The sequence below is a fragment of the Crotalus tigris genome, unplaced genomic scaffold (assembly GCF_016545835.1).
Source record: "Crotalus tigris isolate CLP2741 ecotype Arizona unplaced genomic scaffold, ASM1654583v1 scf7180000017628.32516253702:7417878, whole genome shotgun sequence".
Classification (NCBI taxonomy): Eukaryota; Metazoa; Chordata; class Lepidosauria; order Squamata; family Viperidae; genus Crotalus; species Crotalus tigris.
In genome coordinates, this window is record NW_024096523.1 from 4,900,899 (window position 1) to 4,918,185 (window position 17,287).

The 17,287-nt window shown below is 43.6% G+C and overlaps 1 protein-coding gene across 1 annotated transcript in view; it reads right to left on the bottom strand.

Moving 5' to 3' along the window:
* Positions 1–567: 567 nt before the first annotated feature.
* E2F2 (E2F transcription factor 2) overlaps positions 568–17,287 on the bottom strand; it is a 55,736-nt gene continuing 39,016 nt past the window's right edge. Inside the window, exons 2-7 of the mRNA XM_039334294.1 lie at positions 13,692–13,797; positions 11,765–11,984; positions 8,927–9,085; positions 7,783–7,897; positions 7,119–7,266; positions 568–5,732 (exon numbers count right to left, since the gene is read on the bottom strand). Coding sequence (XP_039190228.1) covers positions 5,485–5,732; positions 7,119–7,266; positions 7,783–7,897; positions 8,927–9,085; positions 11,765–11,984; positions 13,692–13,797 — 996 coding nt within the window. The 3' untranslated portion in view covers positions 568–5,484. The remainder of the gene's footprint in view (positions 5,733–7,118; positions 7,267–7,782; positions 7,898–8,926; positions 9,086–11,764; positions 11,985–13,691; positions 13,798–17,287) is intronic.

A 17,287-nucleotide genomic window follows, 5' to 3' on the forward strand; every position in this document is an offset into this window, starting at 1 on the left:
ATATTTGAGCAAAATATGAATACATAAATCGTATTGTTAAAGGAAAGTCAAGATCAAACAAGGAAATCTATTTAAATAAGTAAACATGCCCCGAAGAAAGCATTTCAGGGAAATCCAAGAGTTTCCAGGAAAAATAGTGGATGGAAGATTAATCTCTGTATTAGCTCATGGAAGATGAAATTACAGCAATCCAGGAGAAAAATAGAGAACAGAATAGAAAGAAAATATAGCATTATTTTTGCAGGAATCATTTATTTTCCTTGATGGAAGCATCATCTCCAAATACCAGATTGCTTTACCTCTAGAAAATATTTTTTATATATATTGGCTATATATTGATCGTGTCCCTGGCTGCTCACATTGTGCCAAATCCCATATTTAGTTTTGACATGTTTAACCCAGCCATTAAGGTTGATGAACATTGATTTATAGCCTAATAAGTCACTTTGGTCTAGTGGCTAAGGCACCAGGCTAGAAAGCAGGAGGCCGTGACTTCTAGTCCTGCCTTAGCCATAAAAGCCAGGAGATTGGGAGTTCTAGTCCCACCTTACCCATGAAATCTAGCTGGGTGACTTTGGGCCAGTCTCTCCCTCAGCCCAACTCACCTCACATATTAGATATTAGGAAAATAAGAGAAAAGAATAATAGATATGTTTGTTGTCCTGAGTTATTTGTAAAAATTAAAATTAAAGGTGGGAAATAAATAGATAAATATAAAGTATTGCACGAACTCAACCAATTCAATGAACCATAATTAAATAAACCCTAACTTATTACCATGTGTTGATACTAAGTGCTTCAGGTCATCTTCCCAGATAGCTCTGGAAACAGGCCTTCTATTTGAAGCTCTGGTTTTTCCACGATAGTTGAAAAACATTTGATCAATGCTGGATCAAAGACAATTTCTCCACTTCCCTGTCCCCCTCGATTGTTCTCCTTCTATTTGGTGGAAAGCATTTTCCATTTCCCTCCCTCCCAGAGAACATTTTGAAAATAGCCTCAAAGTTGCTGTACGGAATTCTGAGCAAATTTTGATCGCACGACCAAATGGGGATGCCGCAACGGTTGTAAGTGTGAAAAACAGTCGTAAGTCATTTTTTTCAATGCGGGTGTAACTTTGAAGAGTCACTAAGCGAAAGGTTGTAAGTAGGGGACTTTCTGCAATTAAAATAAACAAAGCAAAAAGTGGCCACACATAAAAAGCTGAAAATGAGTCCCAGTTTGGTTCAAACGTTTTATTTCCTTCTTTTTTGTTGTTGTCATTGCTGCCCACAAAAAAATAAAATAAAACACATCATCAAGTGCCTCGAGGTTATTTTTTTTAAGTCATACACATCTCCATCCACTAAGGCCAAGCCAAACATCACAAAAAAAGCCTTAGAACACATTTTTAAATACTCTGGTTTCAAACAAAGCAAATAAAACCCACACGTGGCCGAACAAGCGTCAAAGATGGTTCCTGTTATAAATACAGTGCAACAATTATATACAACTTTTACAATTTTAAGACAAAGCCCAGCAGTGTCACTGGGTCAAATGTATTGGTAAGATTTTAAAGGTGGCTTGCACAAGAAATCTCTCCTGCGCAGGCGTGTGTAGAATTAAGACTCGAGCTGAGCTGCAATTCATTAAGTACAAGCTCAACCCGGATTAAAACCTGGTGTGAGAAAGTAGCATCAAAAAACTCTGCTAACAAAACAGCGACATGATGAACTAATTATTCTATAAGCCTAGCTCCCAAAAACAGCCTTCTGCAAACCTCCACTTTTATGGAACAACAGCTCTTCAAATCCATTTGCTGTACATACAAATAATTTCATTGACGAAGAAATCCACAAAGATGTGTGTCTTCAAAAAGCTTATCAAATAGTAAAAAACACATAGCCCTTTATTCAAAGAGAACACCGGCACCACCTTCCCCCCCCCATACACACACTTCCAACACTGCATATGAGCCCAGGATTTAACTATGATGAGTTACACACTAAGACAATTAAGTAAATAACTGTAGCAGGGACCAGCCATTAGCTGAAATTGCTGCCATCTCCAAACTGCTACTTCTCTTTTTTTAAGCAGGGGTGGCACAGAATGGGGCAGCTCGCCACAGAACAGTTCAATTTAATTATTTAAAATAATTTAAATTTTTGTCATTCACATTTCATTTTGTCCCTTCTTTGGCATCCTTTAGTTATTCTATTCCACTATTTCTTTGATATTAGTGTAACTCTTCTCCCGTGGCGAGTTGTCCCGCAGCAAGTTGGCTGTAGCGAGTTGTCGTAGATCTGGGGCGACAGGTTATGAACCAAGGAAGAAAATAGCATCGAGACATGGAAGTGTGCTAAGGCTCACTCTTGGGTTGTGCAAGGCATCTGTGTCAAGAGGTAAACTGTGTGCATTCTAATGAGATCTTCGGCCTGACCAGCATAGCTTTAGCCACCTTGAGCAAAGCTGGGACACCTTTCCACTACGTGCCCAACGTTGGTGCCTTCTGCTCCCACATTTCTTGCTCGAGCAAGGAAATTGAGAGTGGGTGTAGCCAGAAAAACTACACTGGGTTTAAAGTGGGGCTCTGAAAAATAAGGCAGAGAAGCTGTCTGTAAACGACCACCACCGACGTCGTGAACATGGACCCACTTCCTTGCAACCAAAATAAAGATAAATCACTACATTTTGCACAAGTGCAAAACTAATTTGGAATACAGGGTGTAATTCAGATTTTAAGAGCTCCACTAAGGAAAAAGCATAGATTGAGGATCCCCCCCCCATAAGATAGATGCCCGAAAACACTATACAGAATCTGACATCCACTTTCCAGATAATGCAATCTTTGAGTTTCTTTCTCACATTCACCCACGTGCATGCACAAACACACATTCATGCCTCTGGTTATTCACTACTGCAACAGCCTTCGTTCCAATTGAGACAATATCTTTCTTCTACCGCAGCAAAGGAATTAATATTTTGAGCAGCCCAACTATACATCTTTGCATGTAGAAGAAACAAGCATGTCAAAAAAAAAAAAGGCTAGGCTGACATTTCATCCTGAAATCTAAATGTCCTTTGCACTAGGTTAAGATCTTCTGACTTCCTGAACAGATTACAGCCTAGATACAGGGTCCCAACTTGGCAATAAGCCAACTCTACGTGATGATGTGGTTAAGGCAAACCAAAGGCCCCTTTAAAGCTAGGCTAAATTTGCTCAAGGAATTCAGTCTCATGAGTTGTGAAGAACAAAAAATGAAGGATGGGTCCAAACTGTGCAAGACTGGTAGCTTAAGGATCAGTAAAGCTCCAGACCTTACCAAGGTTGGACACCTCTACTCTACATGTTGATGAGAACAGAAACAACCCAAGTAACATTCTAGTTCCCTGAGAAAGGATGCATTTACTACAGATGGACTTGTGTCAACCTAAGGCAGCTAGAAATGACGACTATACAGTTACTGGAAAAGACTTCTCTGCCTGTTGATTTTTTTCTCCCTTCCATCATGCTATTTAAGGAAGGCATGCATAACCGTTAACATCTCTTCCTTTTAAAAACCCAGGTCTAGAGCCATTTCACCTTTCATAGAAATAAATTAATTTTGAACTAAGTAGCCCCTTCCACCCAGCAGCAGCAAATATGTTGCCTAGCTCTGGATAAAGGAAATGCACTGCAATTTTAGTTAGAGCTGCAGGTATGTGACCTTATGGCAGGGAAACATGTATTGCCAGAGATCTTGAATAATGAATGCATTTTGGTAGACAACCAAATTTGGTTATCTGATAGTTGCGGTCAAATCCAGTGTCACCAATACAGTGAAGCTCTGCTCCGACCAGTGAAAAAAAAAAATAAACAAGTATTGCTAAGACACCAGTGTCAGCTTCAGAAGCAAAAGATTTGTAAGAGTATGCAAATTTTCAAACTGCAGAAAAAATGTACAACTCCACTACTATAATGTTCCCCTGTAAGATCACATCTGCTTTATATATTATGAGGCAGAGATTGCATTATTACACTTGTTAGAATATATAACATGGCTGATGGGTCACCATTTTTTGATAGAGAAACACATACTTCAGAATTAAGGCTATGGTCAGGCTTAAGGGACAACTGAAAACATCTGAGAAGGGGAGAATCACTACATCAGGTGGTATGACTATCAAGGGAACAAAGAGTTGAACACTTGGACCCAACAAAGAATGAAGTTGGGTAATCAAGATCAGTCCAATTATGAGATGAACACAGCCAAGTCAAAAGACCAGACCTTTCTGGGGAAAGTGTGTTTGCATGAATTTAAAAATGTCCTCTTTTAACCTGCATCGTGGGAAAGAATGTAGCTGTCTTCTTAGACCTCAGTTTTTAGCAGAAAAGAAATCAACCCCCTCTTATTTTATTTATCCAGAGCTTGGGGTGCAACCAAGATTATGATAAGCCAGATGGTTAAATCTTCTTTTTCTTTCTTTTTCAACAAATCTCACTCTCCGTCACCAGCTGGGCTGATGAGAAAGCCTCAAACATGTGGAGGATACCATATGGCCTCCGAGGTGGAATTAGAACCTTTTGCAAGGCATTGTGAAGTCAGTTTCAAACCAGGGCATGCTGGGATTTTCCAAAGTTCAGCTAGGGTAGTAAAAGGTGGAGTCCCCCCCCCCCAGATTCATTCTCCACTGAGCAGCCTCAGAGACGTGTCTGGTTGGCCTAGACACGCTTAGATGGAGGAGAACCCTGGCACCAGGAGGAGCTGGCCTAGCTCCTTGTTCCTTTTCTCCCAGAGGGATGGACCAGAGGGAAGCTCATACCAAGAAGACAGCCACTTTCGACTTCCTGTTCCTGGTCAGGAATCTTGCAAATCACTTCCTATTCCATGAGATTTACTTTTGGACAATCTAACTATGTCTGGGTGCTAGGGTCGGGGGTGTGCGTGTGTCCAGAAGGAAATTAATGGATTTGGGTATTCTCTGGAATGCTGTCCCTGGAGCAGTCAGGTTTGCACACTTCAGAAGGACAGATTTGTGGTTTCTTCTCAGGGGGTGAAGGGTGCCCGAGATGGAGGCCTTATGCCCCGAGACGTGTGGGCTCCAACAAGAAAATATACAACTGAATTAAGACTTCCTGGTTTCTCCAAGGCATTGGCAATTGTGCGTGCAATTTCCCATTGGGCCTGATGAAAGAAAGAGTCTAAAATCTGATCCTCATCCCTTCTAAAAAGACAGACAAAATGCTAGGAGGAGGAAGAAAGGCAAGGCTTTCCCACAGCAGTATAGGGGGTGCTTTACTGCCCTGGGACCCATTCAAAATCCTTTGGGAGAGCCTTGAACGGGCAAGGATTTTCTAAATTGAGGGAGAACGACTAAAAGAGGCAATCTTGCAAGCCATGTCCTTTGGACAAAATGCAAAGAGACACTGCTAAGAAAAAGCCCAAAGCTTCGGAATCTGGATCTCTGTGTACACGCAGGATAGGTTATTGGTAACAACGCAGGAAGAGCCGGGGAGCTCTGGGTTCAATTTTTCAGCAAGTCCCCCAAGTCATAGGCATCAAACAAGTCACTTACACCCTCACCCTCCTCCAATCCCCATAGATAATCCTCTTGGTCAAGGGAAGGGGAAAAACTGACAAAGGGGCCTGGGTCGCCATAGGCTGCAGAAGGGAGCTGGTCCTCTGTCTGCTGCAGGAGGTGCTGAGGGGGCTCCAGGAGACCATCCTCTCCCTCCATCAGGCAGTTGGGCAGCTCCATCTTCACCAATTCCACTGGGGAAACAAGAGGGAGTCAAGATACAACATGAGCATCACAATAGAGAGGGCAAGGCCAAGAGCTGGCACCACTGGGCAGTCCAATCCCCCGCTCAAGCAAGAAACCCTAATCCATTTCAGACAAATGGTTGTCCAATCTCTTTCTAAAAACTTCCAGTGTTGGAGCACCCACAACTTCTGGAGGCAGGTTGTTTCAATGATTAATTGTTCTGACTGTCAGGAAATTTCTCCTTAGTTCTAGGTTGCTTTTCTCCTTGATTAGTTTCCATCCATGCTTCTTGTCCTGCCTTCAGGTACTTTGGAGAATAGCTTGACCCACCCTTCTTTGAGGCAGACCCGTGAATACTGGAACTCTTCTAAGTGAGGTCGAAGTCCCAAGATGGAGCCCAACTGCTGAATTCCAGGAGCCAGCAGGATCCACCAGCGTCCTTAATGTTGACACCGTTTTGCCCACCTTCTTCAAATGAGTGAGCAGGCTCCACATAATGAGAAAGCAGGTACTCACACTTGCCCTGCCCCCTATTTCCTCCCCCTTTTGGGCCCAGAAAAGGAAAGAGCAGGCAGGTCACAAAGCAACCATTTGGACTAACTCTGCCCCCACCCTTTTCCTAAGGATAACCTGGTTTTATATGAGCTTCCATAGTCAGGTGCAAGACAAGGGCAAAACAGATTTTGGTGAGTGTGCCATATGATGGGATTCCCTCCCTAAATAAAGTTGACCGGGCACTTACTTTTAGATATTTCCCATGATTGGTGATGGACAGAAGACCAATTACAGCCTTTTAGTGGGCTACACAAAGTCTGTGGGCTGGGAGGAATTCCTGCACAGACATTGGGCTGAACGAATCTTCTCCTAATCACAGAATCATTGTGTTAAAGTAGGGGTCTTCAAACTTGGCCCTTTTATGACTTGTGGACCAACTCCCAGAATTCCTCAGCCAGGCATGCTTGGCGTAGGAATTCTGGGAGTTGAAGTCCACAAGTCATAAAAGGGCCAAGACCCCTGTATTAAAGGGCTTCAGAAGCAGATATATCTGACAGTGTATATCTGACGGTGCAGGAAGTGTGTCACTGCAACACCCTTCAACATTTGGGTGTTCCAGCCCATCACCAAGGGAGGAGAGCCACCAAGGTCACTTGGTTCCATTAATGAACCGCAAGTCTCTTCAGGAAGCTACAAGTCTGAATCATCTGATGGATCAAAAAAACGATCAAAGGACAGCTCCCAGGCCCAGCTGTTGATGGCAGAAGCCTGTTAGAAGGGGACTTGCCCTCAAAATACAGAGTCAGTCCAGCAAGTAACCCTGGAGGACATCTTTCAGAATGAAGTGAGTTTTTCCCAGAAGACCAAGATGACCATCCCTTCAGAGTTGCCCACATTACCTTTCACCGTTGTGGGTTTAGTAACCTCCTGGTGTGCTGAAAGAGGAAAGCAGCTCTCCTTGGCAGGGCTCTCTTCCAGAATTTCTTCTGGGCACAGGTAGACTTCAATGGGGCCATTGGTACTCCTTAGGTGGAGCTGGACGTTCTCCTGCAGGAGGGGGAGGAGCAGGAGGAACAGATCAAGAAAGAGTATGATTTAGTACCCTCAAGCCAAGGGCACCTGTCTGGGAGCAAACAATTACAAGTAGTCCTCAACTTATGACAGTACAGTTGCAAAGTGGGACACTCACATGACCAAATTGATCTTACCACCTTTTTTGCAGTGGCTGTTAAGCAAAGCAATTGTTTTCTACAGGTCAAGTTTTGCCCCCCAAAACCCCCCAGAAGTAAATACTGATTTTGGGCAAAAACTTCGTAAAACGCAGTCACATTACTGGGGCATGCTGCAAACAGTCGTGAATGTGGGCTGGTGGCCGAGCACCCAAAATGCGGTCACGTGACCTGGTGGTGGTCACTGGAACTTAGGAACCAGGTTGTAAGTGCCCCTTGGGGATCTGTCATAACTTTGTGCAGTCACTAAGCAGCCAGTTGTAAATCGAGGACTTCTTACAGTTAACAGATTTAGCAGCAACCGAAATGAAGAATAATGAATTTCCATTCCCACCTCACAAACATCAGGCACCTCAAGACGAGTTTCAGGGGGCGCTCTCACCACAATCACCGTCTGCTCGTTAAAATTGCTGATGGCTCGGATATCCTGATAGGTAACATAGGCTGACGTAGGACAGAGAAAAGTTAAAGAAAACACCGCAAAGAAACACCAAATTCTGAATTGTGATGGGCAACTATGGCAGCTTTACAGCCTGTGGACTTCAACTCCCAGAATTCCTGAGCTAGCTATACTGACTCAGGAATTCTGGGAGTTGAAGTGCACAGGCCCTAAAATCGTCATAGTGGCCCATCCCAGGATTAGGTCAAGGAAGGAATCAAAGATTTTGAAACGGCTCCTCCAATCTTATCTGTATGCCAAGTTTGTTCTATTTCTTGAGTTTCAGTCAGCCCTGTTTGGGCTTGAACTTAACACCTCACATTCAGAAGTGGGTTGTTTCAAACGCAGAGGATTCACCATGGTCCGAACACCCTCAGAATACTTCTGGAAAGGTTGAAAGGAGTTCAAAAATGGGGGGGAGGGGCTGAAAGGGTAAGATGAGTATAATTAGGACTCCTTCTGCTCCTTAACCTTCCCAGCCCCCAAATTAAAACAAAATAAAGCCAAGACCTTTTGGTTCTATCCTTGTTAGAGGTATCTTGGGGATCATAAAGGAAATTTAGTCTAGTGGTTAACACATCAAGCTAGAAACCAGGAGATGGTGAGTTCTAATTCCACCTTGGCATGAAAGCAAGCTGGGTGACCGTGAGCAAGTCAGTCTCTCTCAACCTAACCCACCTCACAGGGTTGTTGTTGTGGAGAAAATAGGAGGAAGGAGTATTGTGTCTGCTCAACACCTTCAGTTATTTATAAAAATAATAAAGGCGGGCTATAAACAAAACAGACGCAGGGAGATATAGTCAGCGCTTGGCTGCAGCCTGCAATCCTGGGCCTTATGGCTTATATTTAAAGAGGACAACAGTGCACCTTGCCTTAGCTGATGGGGCGAACCCCAAGAATTGCTCTGCACGGGGCCTTTTGGACTCTGGAGCTTTGGCCACTGGTCTTCAACGCAGGGGGTACCAGGAATGAATTGATCCCCCTGGAAGTCTGTCTCTGATCATTGTCCTCTTCACCCACCCGCCACTCAAAAGGATATCTTTGGTTGGGCTCATCTTCGGTCAGATGCTTTAACTGCAGAGAGGACTCCTGGATCAGCTTGTCCAAAACCTTCTCGTTCTTGGAAAGCTCGGCCAGTTCTTGTCGCAAGAGGTGTTGTTTTGTGGCCACGGAAGAATCTTCAAAAAGTCCCGTTCCCCTGGATATCGTATTAATAATAGATCAGATGAGTCCATTTGCTAAATCAGGGTTCAAGTTTTCACTTTGAGCTCTCTTCCCCCCCCCTTTTTTTGGTGGTGGGGGGGGGGAAATTATAAATCCTGATACATTGTGTTATTTCAACGCAGATTTCAATGCAGTCGTGTTTATGGGCTGGGATGAAAAACCATGAATATTCTATTATTCAGAAAGCATAAAAGTATTGAAAAGAAAAGGGAAGAAAAAATAATAAAAAAAATCTATTAGTATATATTGCAACTTAGGATGTCAGTCTTACAAACGTAAGATGGTGTGGCTTTTCATCCAAAGTTCAGGACAATGTGAAAAAAATGCTTTCAGCTCTTGGCAGGAGGGTGATTCAAAGGGTTTTTAAGAAGAGAAAAAGAGACACAGAGACGTTGATCCCAAACATGAGCGAACACAAAGGGTTTCAGCCAAAGTAGAGGGAGAAATAGACTCAAGGAAATTGAGATGAAATATGGACATTAAGGAAATTGTTTTGAAATGTGGCTCTGCCTGATAAAGAAAAGCAGAGGGTATTAAGAAGCAAAATTTGAGAAAATACCCTCCGCCTCCTAGAGACAGCAAGGAAAACTGTAAACCTTCAAAGCAATTCTCCGAGAAAAGCAGCGTCTTCTCCGTTTAAGAAAAGCAGTATCCAATTAGTCCTTGGGATGGAGTTTAAAAAGCAAAACTCATCTGCTGGTTCTGCAGAAAAATGCATCATTTTGGCATTGGTTTTAATGCATTGCAGGTGGTTCTCGACTTACAACTGTTCATTTATTGACCGTTCAGAGTTACAATGGCAGTGCAAAAACTGACTTACGATCATTTTTCACACTTAACAACAGTTGCAGCATCCCCACAGTCAAGATCAAAATTCAGACGCTTGGCAACTGACTCACATTTATGACGGTTGCAATCTCCCAGGGTCACGTGATCCCCTTTTGTGACCTCCTGACAAGCAAAGTTAGTGGGGGGGAAGCCAAATTCACTTAACAACCGTGTTACTAATTACTGCAGTGATTGATTCACTTAACAACTGTGGCAAGGCAGGTTGTAAAATGGGCCAAAATTCATTTAACAACTGTCTCACTTAGCAACAGAAATTTTGGGCTCAGTTGTGGCTGTAATTCGAGGACAACCTGTATTTCTTGCCTGGCTGATTGCAAGAAAGGGTGAAATTTGGAACACGGGAGCCCCAGTTTGCAATATTCTTCTTCCAAACCCATTTCCTTTCCTTGCGTGCCCTGTCTTTTAGATCAGAGGTCCCCAACCTTTTGGGCACCAGGAAAGAGGTTCCATGGAGAGAGGTTTTTCCGCGGACCGGAGGGTGTGTGGTTTTGTGTGCTGCCTGCATCTCGTGGAGGGGTCTTTGCTTGTTTGTGCAGACTGGTTGCTGGCATGCCACGGCCCGGTACCGGTCCACGGACCAGGGGTTGGGGACCCATTTTAGATTGCAAGCCTCATGAGGTCTTATTATTGACCTTATCAGTTACTCCAGGAGCCAGTTTGGTTAGAGAAGGAGAAAACCAGTCAATGTGGATGAATGAATAAAAAGCGCTCAGCTATATATAAACTTGGAGGGAGCTTGGTAAGATTTAAGACAATGTCAGTTGACACAAGAATTCCTGTGAGTAAGGGAGGGGATTGTAAGGCATGACTGACATGCTTAGTGGCGGCATCTCCTTCAGTCTCAGTTGTCGTTGTTAACTGAATCCCATAGCCGGTCATTAGACGGGGCAACTTCCTGCCACCGAAGTCACTGGGGAAGCTGGCAGGAAGTTGAAAATCCAAGGCTTGCAAACAGGTAAGCAGCTGCTGTGAGGTGGGAAGGAGGGCGTAATGGAGGCACTGGCGAAGTGTGCAAAGGGATGCATGAATGCGGCATGCATGGGGAGGATGTATAAAGGCATGAGGGTTGTAGGAGAGAGACCAGATTGGAGGGTTCAAGATACATGAGAAACCCAGTGCAGATTGTGTGTGTGTGGGGGTGTCTGTGGAGTGTGAGGAAGGTGTAGTAAGGTTTGGGAAATGTGGGTGGGACTGCCTAAGTAGCTACAACACGAGTGCAGAGGGGCTGTGGGAGGGTGCATGGGTGAAAGAAACTTACCCCAGGGACTTGAAACCTTATCTGCAGCTTCCCATTGATTCTGCTTGTTGGTAGCTGGTAGGGAAGGTTGCAAACTGATTGTGTGAACACAGGATGCTGCAACCGTATGTGCAAACTGGTTGCCAAGCACTCAGATCAGGTGGACATGGGGATGCTGGGTTAGCCAGACCCCCCCCCCAAAGATCCATCATTTGTTCAGCTCTGTCAAAACTTTGAACAGTGACTAAGTAAATGGTCGTAGGTCTCTCTGGTGAAGCAATCTAGTTAAAGAATACCTGCCAGATATACACTTTCAAGCACAGGCTGGACAACCAGCTGTTTTTCCCAAGCCTGATTATTCTCCAGATGTCTGGAACTCAAACTTTTCGTACGGCAGTGCTAGAATTTGGGGAACTGAAGCTTCCTCATCTGGAGATCTTCTAGGTGGGGAAGGCTGACTTCAGCAAACCCATATTCCTCTTCCACATTTGCTCATAATATCCAACCCAATCTAGACTGGCCCTTCTCTGCAGACATCTGCACCTGAAGTCTTTCCAACCAACTTACATCCACTGGATATTGTTCTTGGATTTCTTGCGAATGAGCTGAATCCCTTCCAGGACGTTGGTGATATCATAGATGCGTCTTTTTTGCACCTCCAGCACCTCAGCAGCCCGGTTCAAGTCCAGAACCCCATCTTCCGATTCACTGAGCAAGTGGATAAACTTCTTGGTCAGCAAGCCAAGAGACGTGTCGTAGCGGGTCTTCTCTCCAGGAGATTTGGGGGCTAGAACACACACACACACACACACACACACACACACACACACAAAATCCATGCAACACAATCAGAATAAAATTCTTTGGGATATTCCCCGCTTCTGAACCATTCTAATGGTATATGGCAGGGGTCTTCAAACCTGGCCCTTTTATGACTTGTGGACTTCAACTCCCAGAATTCCTCAGCCAGGCATGCCTGGCTGAGGAATTCTGGGAGCTGAAGTCCACAAGTCATAAAAAGGCCAAGTTTGAAGACCCCTGGTACATGGTAAAGACCTCAGGCAAAAAGGCACTGCCAAGGAAACAATTTGATAAGAGACAGCATAGCCCACACCTGGCTGGTGGGTGGGACAAGAGGCTCAGGAGAGTAATTGAGACAGGGTGGGATAGGATGAATTGTATTTTTTAGACTTGCAAGATTCTGTCAGTTTAGTTTTACAATAAAGTAAGCATTAGTTCCTCTGCTTTGATGGGGTGCAATGAAGTCTAGCCTCCTCATGGTGCACCTCAGGTAATGTGACTTTGTCACGGGTAAATAGTCTACACATTCCAGTTGCTGAACTTCATAAAAATCTCCCAGCACGAAGAAGCTGCATGAATACTGAAATATCTCATTTAGCTGGAAGGTCAACATCAATCTTGCAAATCTAAAAGTGCAATTCCCTTCCCCCCACCCTTTACAGCCCAAGAAACTAGGGAGAGTCTCTTTCCCTGCCCACTATCCAGATGTGGGCCATCTGTCTCTTATCTAACCATTCCTGGGAGTGGTTATGCATTAAATTTCCTGCAAATTTAAGTTTCTGCTTGGATTTTTGTTGCCTTTTTAAAAACCACCTTCCTCATTCCAACGCCTTCAAGATGCGCTGGAATACAACCCCCATCCCAGGCTGGATGATAATCTTGACCAGGGATGGTGGAAATTGCAGGAAAACAAACAACAATAATAATAATTTTGGTTTATTTTAAATTTTAAAATAAAATTTGTAGAAGAGATTTAAAAAGATATTTCTGAAATAGGAAATCCTTTCAGCATCTAGACTAAAAGATGGTGTTCTGTTGCCCTCTAGTGGCCAATAGGGTTTCAGTGCAGCCATGCTTGTTATGAAACCAAGATTAGATCTAGGCTCCTAAGATAACCCAACAGTATCATGTAATGTTTCTTCAGGATGTAATGTTATTCCCAGAAGTATGACAGAAGGAAAAAGAAACGACAGCTTCCTTTACTGAAAAATGCCCTTGCTCTATACAAACTTCTGTTCTTGTGGGTAAAATCCAAACATGAATGAAAGCAAATATACATGTCCCAGGATAATGATGCAAAATCTAATTTAGGTCAGTCACCAGAACCAGAGATTTACTCTTCCGAGCTTTCAGACTCATGCTGGAGCCCACCTTAAGAGAAATTCTCTGAAGATAGGCTCCAGCACGAAAGTTCGGAAGAGTACATCTCCAGTCCCGGCAGCTGACCCAAATTCAATTTTGCAAAATCAAACACTTTGTGATTTAAAAGAAATAAATAAAAATAAAAACTGAGCTAAGCAGGTCAAGCTGAATAAAAACCTTGATACCGAAGCAGATTTCTCACTTTTCACTGGAATCTGCCCCTACCCCATTTCAAGCTGATCCTCGATGAGGACTAGAAACTTAAGACAGCAACTCTAGACTCTTCCAAAGCATCCTTTCGTTCAGTGTTTCCTTATCCAAGGCCTCTTACTTTTTGGACTAGGGATATGTGGGAGTGCGGTTCCTTTGCCTTTCGGTGTTCGGAATTCTGGGATGCGCTGCTGAGCGGTTCCTTCAAGATCCAGTTTTCTCTTGGCCTAAGAAAAGGAGAAACAGAGACGGCCACGGTTAGCTTGGTGGGGAAACCACGAGCCCACACACTTGGCTACAAACAGCTGCAATACGTCCTTTCCATTTCTCTTCAATCCACAATGTGTTACAACATTTAATTACCTAGTCTTCAGGATCTAATCTGGCTTTCCCGTGTCATAAAACAAGACTGCCGTGCCCGTTTCTGGGTTTTAGTATCTGTTTGCATCCTCTATTCGAAGGGCTATTGAGAGCATTAAAACCTGCAGAGAAAACTGGCACGCACATATATTCCGAAGCACCCCACGGGGTTCAACACAGATTTTTTTTTTGCCAAAAGAAAAAAAATAATAAATGTATTGCTATGCTAAACTCCCGCAGTAATCTTTTTCAGCATGATGATCTCCAGATGTGTTGAACTACAATTCCCATGCTTTCCCCATAGGGACACCCAATGGGGAAAGCGAGTTGAGGGCCAGCATATCCATTCGCCTTGCTTTCTAATGTAGACATGAAATTCCTAGAGTGATATCATCTGGAATGAATGTACAAATGTATTTCCTGCATGGATGTTGGCTGAATGGGCCCGTTTCAGTTTTGGTTTCCCTGCCCCCTGCCAACTTTTTTACAAATATGTTTTTCATTATTACAGTTTTGCTGTGGGTTTTTTTGTTGTTGTTGTTATTCCCATAATGGTAAGTAGCTTCAGTCTGTTTGCATGGGGTGCAGTAAAGAAACAGATAAAATAAAATGTAGGTAGTCCTCTACTTACAACAGTTCGTTCAGCGACCAAAGTTTTAACGGCACTGCAAAAAGCGATTTATAGCAATAGCACTTAGACTTATATACTGCTTCATAGTGCTTTCCAGCCCTCTCTAAGTGGTTTACAGAGTCGGACAAACTGGCTCCTCTTTTTATCAAACTTGGAAGGATGGAAGGCTGAGTCAACCTTGAGCAACTCAGAATCGAACTCCTGGAGTGAGCATGAGTTAGCCTGCAGTACTGCATCCTAACCACCGGGGCCACCCCTGCTCTTACTGTATATCAGGGGTCTGCAACCTTGACAACTTTAAGACTTGTGGACTTCAGCTCCCACAATTCCTCAGCCAGCTATGGGGTGTTTTGTGTTGCTTTCTGATGGGAACATAGAATATAGAATATCAGAGTTGGAAGGGATCCGGGAGGTCTTCTAGTCCAATCCCCTGCTCAAGTCAAATGGGGATTGACTTTCCCCCAATAAAATGGATGCATTATTGGAGCTTAAAAATTTAAAAATATGTGTTATAAAATGTCTCTGCTGTAACGAAGCACCATGCCACTGAATTTCTAGTACCGTAGTAAGATGTTGGAGCCTGTACAAGATTGGGATTGATTCAAAGAAGGAAACTTCGGACTATAGATTGCTCACCCTCATCCTAAAAGATGTACCTTGTCTTTTCAAGATAAGTACTGTATGTCTCCTAATAATTCAGCATACAGTGCTATTGTCAGACCAGAGCTGAATTCCACTAGTCTTAAAGTTGTCAAGGTTGCAGACCCATCTTATATGACCGTTTTTTTTTTCACATGACCGTTGCAGCACCCCCATGTGATCAAAATTCAGATGTTTGGCAACTAACTCATATTTATGACCGTTGCAATGTCCCAGGGTCACATGATCCCCTTTTGCGAACTTCTGACCAGCAAAGTCAACAGGGAATTCAGATTCACGCAGCTACTAATTTAAGAACTGCAGTGATTCTTTTAAGAAGCACGGCAAGCAAGGTCGTAAAATAGGGGCAAAACTCACTTAACAACGATCTCGCTTAGCAACCAAAATGTTGGGCTCAATTGTGCCCGTAGGTCACCTGTCAATATGGAAAGCGAGCAAGCCAGGTATCCTCCAGATGGAGGTGGCACCCTTTTCTTTTGCAAACACATTTAAGCACCCTGAAAACCTGGAGGCCCAAAGATTTTCCGCAAGAGGACTTTGTGTGTCTGTGTGGAAATGAAGGAAAGAGACATACACGGAACATGAAGATAGCCGGAAGACAGCTGTAATTAAACAAAGAACCAACTCATGGAAGCCAACTAGCTGTAGCTGCAACCAGGAATGAGCAGTCTGAGTAACACCAGAGTTAATTAAAAAAAAAAAAAAAAGAGTGGACAGATACTCACTCCTGGCTGGATGGCAGAAAGCTGACAGGACACTGGAAGTTGGTGTTCTCCCGTGCAGCCTGCCAGCCTCCCTTTTTTTAAAAAAAAAATGAAATAATGAAATCAAAGTCAAGCACGGCAAGTGGGGGTCCATAGTTCCAATTTCCGTCCTCTCTCTCACTTGGGGGAACAAAAGAGAAGCCCCTAAAACATTGCCTTCCACCATCACTCTTTTCCTTTTCTTCTATCTTCTTCAGGAAAAGGAAGGGATTCAGTGTAGCTGTTTGGAACAATTTGCTACCAAATTGGCAAACAGCCAGAACAACGTGAATCTGTTGCTGATCTCAGAGGAAATAGAAAACTCTGTGTATCAATGGACCCAGAGTGTACAAAGATACACTTTTGTTTTTATTGTGTGGTAATTTTGGTTCCAAAGAGAGAAACTTTAGGCCGGGGCTGTCCAACCCTGGCAACTTTAAGACATGCCCATGCCGGCTGGGGAATTCTGGGAGTTGAAGTCCACAGGTCTTAAAGTTGCCAGGGTTGGACAACCCCGCTTTAGGCTAATGGTCAGGCGAAGATTATCTGTTGCAAATAGGAAGATGCATCTGTAAACCACAGTCATTTCTGCATTGAACCAGCCAAAAAAAGACTGTAAGAGGCAAAGCTACCTGTACAGGTAGTTCTTCCATTGCTAAGCAAGGCATCTGTTAAGTGAACTGCCCCTGATTTTATAACCTTTTACTATTAAGCAAATCACTGCAGTTGTTAAGCGAATCACATGTTCATTAAGCAAATCTGCCTTCCCCCATTTGCTTGTCAGAGCTAACCTGCCCTTCGCAACACCTGGAACTCAGCTGGGAAGGTGCTGAGCATAGCTCACTGAATGCTGGTCAAGGTGAAGGCAGTGAGGTGGGGCAAGCTAATTTATGGGCCCGAAGGCTCAAGATTGGTGTGACTAGAAAAGGCATAATAATAATAAACGCCTAGAGTAGCTACACAACGAAATACAGGTAGTCCTCAACTTACGACAACTGAGCCCAAAATTTCTGTTGCTACACAAGACAGTTAAATAAGTTTTGCTCTATTTTACGACCTTTCTTAGCACAGTGATTGTGCCAAGTGAAGTGAATCACTGCAGTTGTTGAATTAGTTAACACGGTTGTTAAATGAATTTGGCTTCCCCATTGACTTTGTTTGTCAGGTCGCAGGTGGTGATCCCATGACCCCGGGACACTGCAACCATCGTAAATAGGAGTTAGTTGCCAAGCGCTCAAAATTTGATCACGTGACCCTGGGGATGCTGCAACGGTTGTAAGTGGGAAAAATGGTCATAAGTAACTTTTTTTCAGTGCCATTGTA